This window comes from Athene cunicularia (genome assembly GCF_003259725.1).
Source record: "Athene cunicularia isolate RWA chromosome 2 unlocalized genomic scaffold, athCun1 chr2_part1, whole genome shotgun sequence".
Classification (NCBI taxonomy): domain Eukaryota; kingdom Metazoa; phylum Chordata; class Aves; order Strigiformes; family Strigidae; genus Athene; species Athene cunicularia.
This window is the reverse complement of record NW_020799095.1, coordinates 65,948,839-65,964,094: the sequence shown is the minus strand read 5'-3', so window position 1 is coordinate 65,964,094 and position 15,256 is coordinate 65,948,839. Positions and strand designations below refer to the sequence as shown.

The window sequence follows — 15,256 nt, the reverse complement described above, 5'->3', positions numbered from 1 at the left end:
TGAGGAATACTCACTTGAAAGAAGAATCTACTCAATAGCAGACTTGGTTAAGGTTTCCCATAAACATATTCATAGTTGAGTAGCCTTCCTCATGAGGGTCCTGTTGAGATTTAAATGTGAAGCCTTTTATATTGTACCTGCTGTCTTATACAAATCCTTAATTGTCTGTTTACATGACACAAAACTTTTGCTTAGAAACAAAGTTGGGGAACATGACAGCATGGAGATATTTTCCCTTTCCCCAGCTTGTGAAGTGTAGAACTAGATGATCCAGGTGTGCAAATAGATTAAAGGCTCAACTAAACCTGTGGATATGAATTAAATTCCTTCTTGTTAAGTCTTCACTTAAATCCGAGTGTGGATTCTCATTTGGTTTAGTGTTTGTCTATACCGTCCCTTCTCCATCCCCCTCCTTTCGTCCCTGCCACACACACTTTTATATAGCATATAAAATTCATACACATATTTCAGGATTTGATTGTCAGCATCAAGTGCTCAGAATATCAAAGGGTCACCTTTGTCAGTAAGCAAAGGATGAGCATTTGCTTTCAAGTGCATCCATCAGGGAGTAGTCAGAACTGTTACTTGCTGAAGAAGCCTGATGTTTTATTCAACTGTATCCCAGTAAAAACATTTCTGGATATTAGGCCAAGGGGATTTTTTTGTTTTGGTTTGTTTTTTTCCTAGTTAATCTTTAAGATATATTCTCCTCTACCCCCACAGGAGAATAGAGGTTTTCACTGAATTAGAAATGTATATACTTAATTAAGGCGCTGTATTTGCCTACCATATAATTTTGAGGCATTTTTGAAAGTCCATGAGTCCAAAGAAAACATTTTCTCAGTGATGAAATGGATTATTCTGACCACTAATAAAGAGTAAGCAACCGTCCCTGGGTAAATTCTCTGAGAAATCAAAGACAATCAAGGCTGGGCATATAATACAGACTAATTTCACTAACCATGCACATTACATAATTTAGAAAGTAAGAGACATGTACTAAAACAAATTCTTAATTATAGAAGTGTATATTTGTTGAATGTATACTCTTTCGAAAAAAATATTTTCTCCTAATCTCAGTAGAATACCTGCTGTCATCTACTACTAAATGGGGGGGGGGGGGGGGGGGGGGGGTGTGTGTGAGGGTTGATTGAATAATGCAGTACAGGACAGAAGTCCCATTACAGTCAGTTGAAGACTTTCAAAGTAACTAAAAAATATTTAGATCAAACCCATAAAAGTATTCTGCCATAAAATGTCTGAGTACATGAAAAAACTCATATTATTTATTTTTCCTGTATAATTTTTAAAAGATAAGATATATATCTGGGCCCTTTGGCTCAGTGAGTATATTTTCTTGCAAAAGAGGAAAATGGGACATAGTTTATTTATTAATTAGTAAGCTGAAACAGTAGAGTTACTTTAACTATGCTGTAGGTACCTTTTCCTGTGCAAGTACCTGTCTTTTAGATATACAAGGATACCAGAATATTGGAACTATTTTGCTCTTGGAAAAAAGCTATGATGAATGTTGGTGCACTTGAATTGTATGCACAATTCTCATTGAAAACCAGGTGTTTAGGGGAGAGATTTCCCAGGGAGGTATGCATCCCTTTAGGGACTCGTGTATTCCAATAGGCAGTCATTACAAGTAAGGCACTTAATTTTCCTTAACCTCACAGTTCACTCAATAGAACTGAAAGTACATAATTCCTTTTCACTTTACACAAAAATCTTAAAATACTCCAAAATATTATTTTAGATAATATAACCAACCCCAGAGTGCAGAAACTCCCGTGTCTACCCCATCCCTTAGCTAACCTGTGGTGAAAGTAACCTTCAGATGTTGGATAGCAACACACGACCGAAAGCCATTAGATTTTTCTAGTTTTGCAGCTGGATTAGGAATAGGCCATTCCACCACTAAGTACAGCCAGCTGTGGCAAAGCTACAGTATTGATAATCTTTACTCCAGTTAAACATTCCTCAGTCTTTCCACAAACTAACACAGACAAAATTATACACAAATGCTCTCAAATCATGTCATAATCATTGCATGCAGTACATAATCATTGAACTGGACATTGTTAAAAACCTACATTTTACTGCAGGGAAAATGTATAAGCATCAAATAGTGATCTGTCTAAAATCAGAGAGGAAGACTGTGACAGAGATTAAAACCTGACAGTCCCATAGTTGTGCCTACAAGGCTATCTTTCCCTTGTATATCTTCTGTTTTGTCAAAGAGAGACACTTAAATGTGCTTCACTCCTTGTTTGTTTGTTTGTTTTAATACCAAGAAAATCATCAGTGATGCCTTGAACTAATTTAGTCTTTAAGACTCACACTTGAACCAGTTATGCTGGTAAATTTGTAGTGATGAGAAAGTCTGTCTCTAAACCAAAATGACATATACAGCTCTTTATGGCTTTCAGGAATTCAAAGGCTTGAGTTTTCATTCCTGATCACTGAAATGTATACACTAGGTAAAAAAAATAATTTTTAATCTTCCCTAATCTGCTGCTCAGCTATTCATATAAGAGAGATTGATTAGTACCTGAGCTAAACTGGGACAAGTCTGGGGGTGGCTACGTCCTTTATGCTTTTTAGTAAGTGAATGCTGATGCCTCAACTAAAACCAGCCCTCATGTCTACCAGGTACTGTTGCTACTACACAGTTTAAAAACATTGGCAATAAAGGATGATGGTCAGTATGACAAAGAAATGCCAGATGCAGAAATAGGTGGACAAAAAAGCATAAACCACATTTTTTTTAAACTGTCTTGGCCTTCCTTAAGAGAACTACCAGATCTACATGCTTTTGTGAGGGTAATTGCAGAAGTCTGTACAATGCTTTTTTGTTACCATGCTACTGTTTAGCTGGAGAGGGCTCTTTAATCTTTCGGACAAAGTCATAATGAAACCCAACTGCTGTAAGTAAAGCTGGGAAAAATCAGTTTAGAACCAAAGATTTTTATTTTTTTTTAAGTGAGAGGTGAGTTATTACTCAGAGGCAGAACTGGTTTGAGTTCCTTCGAGTCTAAAGGGAAGATTGGCTATCTTTCTTACTGTTACAGTAGTTCAAAGAAAAGAAAGAAGGTTGATAAAAGAACAAGAAGTTCAAGAGCCTATATGTATAGAGATCAGACTTGACACCACAGTCTCTTGTGCCTTATAAATTAAAGAGCTGTTTGTCTTTGTAAAGGCAAACTGTAAATTCCTGCTATAATTGTGTTTAGATATAATAGGAAGAGGAACAAATAAAACTGTATTACCTCAGAAGAGCTGAGCAGCACTCAGCTCAGGAGAACATGGAGACACCTTTACCTAGTTTGCAGATTTGCTAAATATTCATTAAGATCTGATAATGAGTTGCCCCTATTGAGAAGGGCCAACAGAACAAGGGACCTTTCTAGTTTGGGCTACTGCAGTGCAGGAGAAAAGCTCTTGTGCCATTGTCCCTCTTTAGTCGCAGTGAAGAGCAGCAGCAGTTGTAGAACCCAGGAGGGAAAAGAGTTGATAGGCCCTAGGCAATGTTGAAAGGATTGACACTTTCCAATTGATTTTTTGCAAAGCTGATTAGCTGTGACTGTGTTTCCACTTCAGGTCTGAAAACTCATTTGTGATTTTGAAGGGTGTATAATAAAGGTGTGAATCACCAGAGTATGGATGTTTGTTCTTAGCTTCATACATTTAAAATAGTACAGTAGGTTCCTGACTACTGTTTGTCAGCCTATTCCACAAACCAAGGTGCCATACTGTTGTCCCTGTCTATCTCAGGCCATGCAGCCTCACATAAAGCCCTGGCAAAAAGAGAATGAAAGGAGCCTTCAGGCCTTCCTGCAGGGTCCAAAGCAGGAGAGCTTTGCCCCTTGTCCCTGCTAAAACGACAAATCCTTATTCCAGGGCTCTTTATTTCTTACTCCTTTTTTTCACTCCAGCACCCTTCACTTTTATTATAGTGACTTTTCTATGGTTTGTTTGTTTGTTTTGAAATCAGATGCCACCATCTTTTATTCTCAGTTTGCCTTTTGAGTACCTGGTTGCTTCTGGATCTTGAAATGTTCTTCATGCTTTTTGGTCTATTCAATTCCTGAACTTGTTCAGCAGCACAAAACTGTTTTTTAGCTTCCGTTACTGTCATTCATTTACAGGGAATAGATTGGCACTCCTACTTCTGAGAGTGAATGAGAATGATCACTGACATTTTGATACTGTCAAGAAACAGAATGATAGCATCACCCTGTTGGGTTTTTTTCTAGGTGTGTTTTTATTCCTGCTATAGTTCCTGATATCAGGACAAATTTTTTTTTTGCAGAAGATACTGCTGTTACTGAAGACTTCTATCTGACATCTATTTTTTTTCCCCATTTACAGTGGGTGCAATTTTAGCATTTCTTAAGTTTTTTTGAATCTCATGGAATTTTTTTTGTAAAAACCTCAGGGTTAGAGCTAAGAACCAATACTTAGGTTAAGGGTGGCCTTAGGGAACATTATTTTTTACCCTTTCCCTGTTAGACTCTGAGGTGGTTATTTTAGTAGAGCATCTCATTTTCATTTTAATAGTCAAGGTATTGGATCTCTGTATCTTTTTTTTTACTGAGTTTTTCTTCTAATATACCCGATTCCGTGAAATCAGGGCTGATATGGTTTCATTTAAAAAAGAAGCTTGCTGATATGAATTTTATATAAAAATGTAGTCTGTTATATATTATTATATTATTGTGATACCACAACGGAATGAGCCAGGGTTTAAAGTATTTCTAGTTCTGCTATACAACCTTTTATAAACAAAACCTCAAAAAATAAGCACAATGCGAAGAGGACATAGTATATTTTCCAATAGCTCCAAAGCAACCAACAGTCCAAAATGCAGAAATCTTGAACCTCAGTAATTCTTCAGTGCTCTATTTAATTCATTTACTACAAATTTAATGTCAACATGCCAGATTTCAGTACTGAAACTTAACCTTTATTGCTGACTGGAATATCATACAGGAAGAAAATGATGTTCTTCAAAATGGAAGGAATAGAAACAGGATAAAAAAGCAATGTTCTTGAAATAAGAGTTATTTTTTTTTAAAAATCCAATACACAGTGAATAGTCATAAATTAGAAACAGCGAGAGAAGAACTCAAGTGTTTTAGTCAGTCATGGGATGACAGAAACAACCTAGTTTGATATAGCAATAAAATGGCAAATGTTTGTACTATTTCTAATAGAAATAAGAAAACTTCATTGTTCAAAGGAAGGCCAATTGAAATGCAGCAATTATTGCAGAAAAATTACTAGAATTATCAGCCCTTCATATCTGACCTTTTCTTCACCGTCTCTTTTTGGAATCCACAGGGCTTGAAAACGAGAGACTGGGTTTGTAAACAGGATTCCAGCTGAGGACTCAGAAGTGCCTATTTTGCAAGAGAAGACTGTGTATAGGCTGGTAGCCTAGCAAAATAAAATAATGAGAGCATATGGGATTGTTATCTATAAATGTTGGATGAGGAAGAATGTATGTATGTGGAAGGAGGTTCTTAGAAAAAAAATAAAAATGCTGGCACAAGAACAGCACATCTAATCTGGAAAACAATATTGTTTCTAATCACCAGGGTGGCAATTTCTTCAAATAGGAACTGTGTACCTGTTGCACCTTTTTATTCTCTAGGCATAGTGGGAAGCAAACAAGTTAAAGCTGCATTAACAAACTTGAACACTCAGGAAACAGTCACACTGAGCCATATTCAGGTTTACTGTATTAACTATAGTATAGTAACTATATTAACTATAGTAAACTAATCACTTTCTATAGTTAACTCCTTCAAGTATTCTATAAGTCATGACATCTGTAAGTTCAAGAAAGTGATGAACAATGAAGACTGCTAATTCCTTATGACAGCACATCTTGGGTTAGAGAGGAGATAGATACAAAAACGTGCAAAGCTACTTGAAGCACCTGTTATAGCAGTCTAACAGCCTCTGTGTGGAAGTGCTGTTTCTGACAGCTGTACAACTGGAATCATGGTGCTGTGATCCTATAAGGTTGGGTCTGCTTGCATTTCTTTTTTAATCTTGCCAGATATATTTTGCTACTTTATTTTCTTTGAAAATGGCAGTGCTTGAATGCTACTTCAAACTCCGGTTCTCCAACTCTTTTGAGGATGTAGAGTATAAATCTTCATATAATCTACAAAATACTTTATGTAAGAATGGAAAGGAATCACCTCTTCTAGTTTCTCTAAACACCAGGAAAAGTTGGATGCACTGTAACATCTTTCTCACATTGTCTTCCAAATTATTTTTTAGCATCTATCCTCCTGTTTTTAACAGAAATTTAAGCTTTATTTTTTAAATAGTGGTCCCTAAGTTTAGGTACCTAAGTCTTGACTTAACTTTCCAGGTATCTGACCTGAGCAGATACCTAGCTCCAGCACTTTAGCCTCTATCTCTCTCCATTGGCCATCACTAAATAATGTTTAAATCCATTAACTGCTTTCAATTAAATTTTATAGAGGGATAAAGGTGTCAAACCCATTAATTTCATATGCAGTTTGGAAGAACAGTAACTGCATAAGGCAAATAAACCTACATTGTGCCTTGACTGTTTGGTCAGCTAGCTGTTCCATAAATACACCTATAAGCCACCACCAACCACAACCCATGCTGTCATTTGTCCAGCCAGTATTTAAGGAACACAAAGAGCATTTTGCAGTTACAAGGTTTTGAGGACATGGGCTGGAGCAGGAAGTGTAAAATACCATGCAGTGGGCTAAGTGGTATGAGGGAGAGCAGGATGCTTTGCCTTAGAGGTGAGTAAGATAGATAGAGGTTATCTAGACCATGTAAGGAACCAGAGCTTAGTATAACTGAGGCTATAAGAACATGGCACAGATGTCCATAGGAAATCTGTCATTTCTGGTGATGCTGCATCTTGCGGAATATCTTTTTAGAAGAAAAGATCTTTTATGACTTGAAATAAATTATTTGTGTGGGTACATGATGATACATAATATAGTATAGGTGTGTGTAGGTATATGGTAGGTATATGTAGGTATGCGGAACAAATATATAGTGTTTTGGAGGTATTTTTTTGTGCATTATGAAGAAGTCTATACTTAAATGTCAGCGAAATATACATAAATCCTTATTAATTAATGTGCAAAACCAATGCTATTTTCCTTTTAACACAGTCACCAAGTGGAGCAAAAATTTTGGTGCTGATTATTTGATGATATTAATGGTGTCAATTATGTGATAAACTGAAGCAGTTGGTTGATGCTATAGGGATACAAAGCATGAGTAAAGACAGGGAGGAGTGCAAGGTTGTTATGAAATAGAAACTGTGTGCAATATTATAGTATTAGCAGTTTCATTTTAAATGCTTTAGTTTTTCTGAATATTGTAGCCTTGCACTGTGTAACCTCAAGCAATACATGCGGTTGAATTTGTTTATTACTAGACAGGACTCTGCTGTTTGGATTTATTCAGTTTGGAGTGAAATCATGTGCTATGAATACTGCCAAGAATAAACCCGTAATTCTCTTTGTTAGCTACCTAGCAGCTACTTACTATTTTAAGAATCGGTCTCTATTTCATTACTGTGTTAGGAGACAAAATTGTGACCACAGCCACCTCATAATAGCAAGTTCCTCTTACAAATGCAAACAAGTAATAAGATGCAAGAGGCAGCTTATTTCTGGATAATCGCAGGTTGACAGTTCAGTGTGTACATCCCAAGGTCTATTGACTTTGATCTTTGCAGAGGTTCATTCGGTAACCAGTCTGAAATTCAGCAAGTAGGGTGTTATATTCACAACAGGAAACAGAACTTGGCCTGCAGGGTGGAAGAAAGCCAGCTTACCCACAGAATTGCCAGATATCATAACCAGCAATATGACAATTGTGGGAGCTAAACTGCAGCTTACAGCTGTCTTGCATAACCTAAAGCCACTTCATAAATGAGATATTAACTATGCTGTTTAAATCAGTGCTATAGAGTGAGGTAGAGGAGGGATGTTATTTCATTCTGAAGAATATTCACGGCCTGTGTTTTCAGTTTTTTGGTATTTAATTACCAGAGTTATAGAAGTATATTTTGACTACGATGTTGTTACAAGTATATGTGCTAGAAAGCCACTTCTCTCTAATGTATTCCATTTAAACACCAAAAAAAAAAAAGTTAGCGCTTAGCCCAAACCTTTTAAAATATATGGGATCTCACTTTCATTGTACAGTTTTGATACTGCTGTTTCATACAGTTTCATATCATGAATTTATCATTGTTAGAAAAGGGCCCTGAAGGCACCACCAGCCCTGACTGTCCCTGCTCAGTGCTCGTGGCTCCCCCGCACCTGCCCACAGCCCGGGACCCCATGTCAGCCTCCGGGGCCGTCAGCCCCTGCCCCAGCGATGTCGCAGCAGGGCTGGGCTCCAGCTCCCCACGGCCCTGCCCTGCCCAGCCATGGACCCGCTGAGCCAGGCCCCCCTGCAGACCCATGTCCTGGTCCATCCTTGCCAAACCTGCCCCCCCAGGGAGGTGCCCGATGCCCAGGGCTGGGGCTGTCCTGGTGCCCCCCAGCTGCCCTGCTCCTGGCTGGGGCGGCGGGATGGGACCTGGCTGCTGGGTCCTGCCATCGCCCACATGGGGAGCTGCCATCCATCACCTCTGTTTGAACACACTGACACTGCTTCTTTTGTAAGTGCTGCCAACATTTTCGAGTATAGCTCATGACTTCATCAGGGATGGTCAATAATGAATTGTACAATTTCATGCCAATTGAATCCACTGTTTTCATGTCATTTCACTCTAGAGTCTTACTCCAGAAGCACATGGAAGACACCTTTAAATTCTTCCCACACACTTCGCTGAAGCAATTCTTATCTGTATAGCATCGGTCCAACTCAATTTTTAAAACCCTGGTAAAAATTTCCTGGAGTGTTGCTTTAAAGTGAAGTGATACTGTCTACTGGAAATGAACACAAATGCTGTAAATATATTCACTTGGGAGAAAAAGGAAAAAAGCGCATGGTACAAATACTTTGAGCACAGCTTTTCACTTGCCTTTTCCTTTTCATCGTGCTGAAGGTACCCTGTAGCCACCACCTTTGGTACTTTCAGAGGCTCTGCCAACAACACTGCAGAGGAGGTTACTCCAGATTGTGGCTACTTTTTTTAAAAAAAAAAAAGAAACCTCCTTTTAAAGAAATTATGTATGTGACAACAAGCAGAATGTCAAATACAGGCAGCTAATGTATGCACTTTAAATGCCTCTTCCTGGAGGCATGAAGCTTTCCCTGTTTTCAGGCAGCTGTATTTGAATGTTTTGGGCCAGGACATTTGGGGCTGGACAGCTTTTATCTGACTGTAAGTCATTAAAAGTGAACCAGATGGTTCACTTAACAGTGGTGTTAAAGTAAAATGAGCAAAAGTATGCCTAGGGCATAGTAAAATTTGTCATTCATCCTCAGCCTTAGCCAGTGATTGATGGATGATTTCACAAAGCGTCCAGATTAGATTCTGAATGAATCAATGTACTATAATATTAATACAGTGCAATTGCTGATGCATTTACTTTTTATTGCATGGACTTACTTCTTCACCGTTTTACTTACCTTCGAGGTATTTCTGAGTTCATTCACCAGTTGAAAGGAATGCTGTTGAGTAATACTGAGTTCCGAAGGAAATAAAAAAAAATCTATCTTTAAGTGGATCCCAAAAAACCTGTGGCTGAAGTACCTTTGTATTGAGGAATGATACTACGATACGGCTGAGCTGACAGGAGCGCTATGTCACAAGCTGGTTTATTCTATCCCCTGACTATTTGCCATGGTCCTTTTATCTGTCCCATGACCAACTTTATGCAGATGATAATGGACACTCTTTTGCAACACAGGTTAGCACACAGAGTGAAGCTATAGTATCTTGCATTAGCTAAGACTGGTCCTGCTAAAAGCATCTGCAGTATAGTTTATACACATATCTCTTCACAGCAAACTTCCTTTGCAATGAGGTGTCTGGGTAGTGAAAAATAACTTCAACTTAAAAGGAAAGGAAGGGGTTGTTATTACTACTCATTTCATCCTCATAATATAATAATGGTGTAAAATTTTATATACAAAACCATGAACTATATTTTTAGGTGGATCTTGCCTCCAGGCCCTTCTTTTGACCTCAACTTGCACCATTTATTTCCCCTTTAATTTTTTTCCCAATTTTTTTTTTAAACTTGGTTACAGTAGTAATTTCCCCCTTCATATAGATCACACAGACAAAAGATTGCTTTCAAGATAAACTTGACACTTAAGAAAAAGTAAAACAGATTATTGTCTTTGCCTGGATAAAACTTTTCTACCAAGCATTTAAACAGTCAAGGACAGATAAAGTAATGTAAATTAATAAATCATTTTCTCAGATGTTTTCCTCACAGGTGAATGTTACAAATTTGTCATCTATGAGAGACACTTTTGTACAGATCTGTTTGGGTTTCCTTAAGCTTTTTTTTTTTTTTTTTTCCTGAGAAGAAGGGAAAAAATCCAAACTGTTTTGGTCCAGCTATTAAGCAGCTGATCCTGATATTGTGTTATAAGCCTTGGGAACATTTATTTTCAAAAGTTAGTGCTTTTGCTAAAGGTCTAGAGATTGAACCTTTGATGAAGATCACCTCATTCTCAATATTGATGAGTCATTACACTGAGATACACTTTGTCTTGATATCCAAAGCCACAGTCATTCTTACACAGGTGGATTAATTGTAGAGGAGGAGTGGAAATTTCATAAACTATGGACTTTAAAAAAATCACACAAGTTTTCATTTTTAGCTCTTTAGGTGGTCTGGGCTTGGTAAAGAGTATTATGGAAGACAATTCCTAGGGGTTCCAACACCTTTTCTAGTTTGACCTCTTTAGCTATCTTGTTCATGCAAACCAGGTTTAATTAAAAAGATGATAAAAATTAGTTTGGGAGTTCAGCCTGTAACAAGTCTTACAACAGCACTATTTCATGATTCAGATGAATTAATGATAGTCTGTTACAGAGGGCTGGTTTTGTTCCAGTGTGGTACAGACAGAGTTAAAGAGGTTTTCAAGGCAAACAAAAGTTGAATTTTTGATGTGTAACAATCACAAAAAAATACATTTTTAAAACCAAAATTATTTTCATGTCTTTTCTGTTGCAGGTTGCCTTTGAGGAAAAATATACTCAAATATACTTTTGAAATTACTTCCTGCAGTAGACTTCTAGTCTGACTTCTTAACAAGCAGGTCTAATAGATATTCATCAGAGGCTGAGATTATATCTAGTAAATCATATAATTCCTCTAAGCCTTATGGCTGAGTTTATTGGCCAATTGAATGGGACTCAGGAGGCCTGAACTCTATTCCAGGTTCCAGGACCAGCTTTTTGAGAAACTTCAAGGTTCTATGCTTTGTTATCAAAAAAAAGAAAGCAAATTATATTGACTGCTTTTGTGAAGGCTTTTGAAATCTGCTTATGAAAAATGCTGCATACAAGCTACTTATTGGTATTCTTATTGTCAAGAGAAAGGGCTCTCTGCAAAATTACATGGAATGCCCATTTTCTCCCTGAAGGAGAGAATTAAGAAGAGTGCCTCAGCATGTCTGCTAATGATTAACCATGCTACATTGCTGATATTTTATATTATTGGACACTTTTGGTATGTGTGGTGACAAAGAGTTTTGCAGACTTAGTGCATGAAACATGGTTTCTGTAGGGACCATAGGCATAAGTGCACACTGTGGGGCACTGGGACACTAAGTTGGTTGTCAGTAGGTTGCCAGCATAGCACTGATCTAGACAGAAAGTTGGAGGAACCTCCAAACTTTGACCATGTGTTCATGCTGGAGGTTGCCCTTCCAGCACGGTAGGGACATAGCCAGGTATTGGTAAGGTCCATGTAAAGATTTTCAATATTCTTTCAATCTTCAAATCTTTCTCTTCTACAAAGCATACCATCTAGCAGTGCCAAGTACTTATACAGTACACATAGTCAACTAGGTTGGTGGGTTTTTTCTAACTTGTGTGCAGAAAATGAGAAGTAAAGAGCTGGTTGAGAAAGTCCATCTCTCCTGACTCATAAACATGTCTCTTCTATGAAATGAACAATTTCCAGGAATCTGCTACTGAATATTTTTTTTTCTTCACCTATGTCCTGACTTTAGAAGACATTTTAATGCTTCATTTTTAAAATTTTTATTTTTTCTGATGTGACAATAAAATAAATTGTAGTTGATTAGCTTTGATTTTAAGGCTGTGGGGAATAAATAAGCCTTTATCAAAGGAACAGCCATGAGGATAATAATTTAATTGGTCATACCTTGTGTGTGCGTGCTAAGCAGCATTTCAAAAGACATGGAAATCTCCTAGGAAAAAATAATGATGGCTTGGACAGCCTATAGCCTATGCTTTGTATGCAGATTGCCATCATTCTTGTATTTCCTCTGCCCCCACCATGTTTCAGCTTGGACCATGTCCCTTTGGATAAGGCAACTGATCTCTTCATTGCCAGTGCTGTAATGGGCTAGTATTCATGCCTGCCTCTGCTCTGTTTGACACATCTGTGAATGCATGTATTTATCTTCTATTCATGTATTTAGTATGTTATTATGTTGTGCACTGTGTGATATATTTCATAATGTCCATGGGGTATAAGAGCAAAGCACCTAGAATTTAAACTCACTAAGTGGCTTGCCAGGCTAGTTTTTAATTCTTTGCTTACTGCAATTCCTGAATCCAATGTTTTCCACTGTAGGATCTCATTGTCCTACATATTCCTAGGATTCCACCTAAGGCACTAACATTTAGACCTGATTGATGTATGCTTAACTTGGGAAAGTGATCTGTGGCTTTAGTTCATGGTTTTACTCAGGCAATTTCTTACAATATTACAGACCATTTCAGTTCCAACATCAAGACACAACTCTATCAATTCACTGCCACTAATTTGGGCTCATCTCATTTCCCAAAAGCAGTGTACAGCCTTTTGGCTGGGCATTAATAATAGTAAAGCCTGTATCATGTTAGCAATTAAAATATCTAGAATTGTGTCCCAGTTACCTATTTTCCTTTCTTTTTTTTTTTTTTTTTTAATCCCATTTCACCACCAGCTGCATTCAGACCAGGATAAAGGAGATGGATCACTTAAGTATATCCTTTCTGGAGATGGAGCAGGAGACCTCTTCATTATCAATGAAAACACTGGTGACATCCAGGCCACAAAGAGACTAGACAGAGAAGAAAAGCCTGTATACATACTCCGTGCCCAGGCTATAAACAGAAAGACTGGAAGACCGGTGGAACCAGAATCTGAGTTCATCATTAAGATCCATGATATCAATGACAATGAACCAATGTTTACAAAGGACATTTACAATGCCAGCATTCCCGAAATGTCAGATGTTGGTAGGTGCTAACTAATAATTGATTTCAGTGTCTGGTCTGGGTTCTTCCTGTGGAGCTAATGAAGGGCCCAAAGTTTATGGCTACTGAATACAAACTCTTTGAGTTTGGAGTAAAAGCACCTCAGCCATTCAACAAAAACATCTAATTCCAGGAAAACAGTGACAGTGGTTTGCTGGAATCAGAGGTGTCAGCTGACTGAAACCCATTCCCCTCAGTTGTACCACAAAAAATGAAATTTAATATCTAGTTTAGCTCACAGTGAAAGTGAGCTGAGCTAAACTATGCTACATGACACCTATAAAGAATTTAATATGTTTTGTTAACATTATTTAGTTTTGTTAACATGATTTAGCAGCGTCATAATACAGCAATCTATGATCACCTAAGTGTGTCCGTACCACCCCTAGATCTGTTCAGCAACCCTTCTTGAGTTCAGAAAGATTTTTTAAAAAAAAAAGGAAAAGGGCAGGTGCAGAAGTGGTAGTACACACTTCAGGAGCAAAAACTGTTAACTCATTACTGACTCAAAGATATGCCATTGACTTCATATGACCTTTGTTGCTTTATCATGCAAAAGAGCTCTAAAGTCCATTGAAATCTTCCTGTTTATTTCAAAATTTATCAAGCTGTAAGAATCAATCAATAAAAGAAAACAAAATAAGTTCCTTGAAAAATGATTTAAGATTGGATCTTCTCCAGAGAAGTTGACAGGTTTTGATTATTTGTCTCTGATTCGTAGGGAGGACATTTTGATTTCTTTGTCAGAGAGCAATGGATGGTTGAACTGCAAGAAGCACATTTCTAATATGAAATGATATCCAGGGAGAGAAGCATTAATTAATCATAATTAAGAACAAGATTAAAATAAAGCTCAAGCAATATGAAAATAAAGACTTTGGGGCATACTCTCTCTTCCCATTCAAGGGACTTGTCATATGTTTGAAACCTCATCTGGTGAAGGGAGACCCTAATATTCACATTTTAATATGTGAAGTGAATACTTTATTTGCAGATCTGTTTTAAATGACAAAACTTAAGCTCATTTTTAATTTTTGTTAACTCTTTGTCTAGGATTCAACACCATTTCTTTCTCTAGAAGACACATGAAACAACAGATTTGTATTCCTATGCCAAACAGATTACAAGCATGAGTAAATTTACAAAAGTATATTCTTGACCTAGGTTCAAATTTAAATGCCTTCAGTATCTGGGGAAGGGTGAGTTTCTGGTTTCTCCTAAGAAATATGATGAAGGAACTACATATCCAATCAATAGCTATGTATTTTAATGAACTGAGAATAAGCCAACTATCGTTTTGGTTTTGTATCTATGTCCTTTGTGAACAGAGACACTCCTTTGAAATAAGAGCATCTCTAACTTTTTGTCACAAGTTTGACCTGAACATTAACTATGCCTTTTCTACACCATAAACTGTCTTGCCATGAAAAAAAAAATTGTGGCTTTTTATTTTCTTTAATTCATCATTACAGGTACCTTTGTTGTGCAAGTCACTGCAACTGATGCCGATGATCCTACGTATGGGAACAGTGCTAAAGTTGTCTACAGCATTCTCCAGGGACAACCATATTTCTCTGTCGAATCTGAGACAGGTCAGGAGACCTTATCTGTCATTCTGTGACAATGTCTGTAATTCAAAATGACATGTTAAGCCAAGCTAGGACATACTAGACAAAAACTTCAAAGAGGTTGCATCTTACTCAGTGTGAAATCTGACAAACTTAATAGAGCGATACATCTGTAAACATGACACCTATATTATTTTAATCTTACCAGCAAAGTCTAATAAATACAATTAGTACTGGATGTGAACCAATTTTCAATCAT

The 15,256-nt window shown here is 37.3% G+C and overlaps 1 protein-coding gene across 2 annotated transcripts in view; it reads left to right on the top strand.

Annotated features, from left to right (window-relative positions):
- Positions 1-15,256, top strand: part of CDH6 (cadherin 6) — a 94,286-nt gene that overhangs the window by 51,625 nt on the left and 27,405 nt on the right. For both annotated transcript variants that reach the window (XM_026842385.1, XM_026842386.1), the window contains exons 3-4: positions 13,117-13,411; positions 14,902-15,021. In XM_026842385.1, the coding sequence (XP_026698186.1) occupies positions 13,117-13,411; positions 14,902-15,021 (415 nt within the window). The remainder of the gene's footprint in view (positions 1-13,116; positions 13,412-14,901; positions 15,022-15,256) is intronic.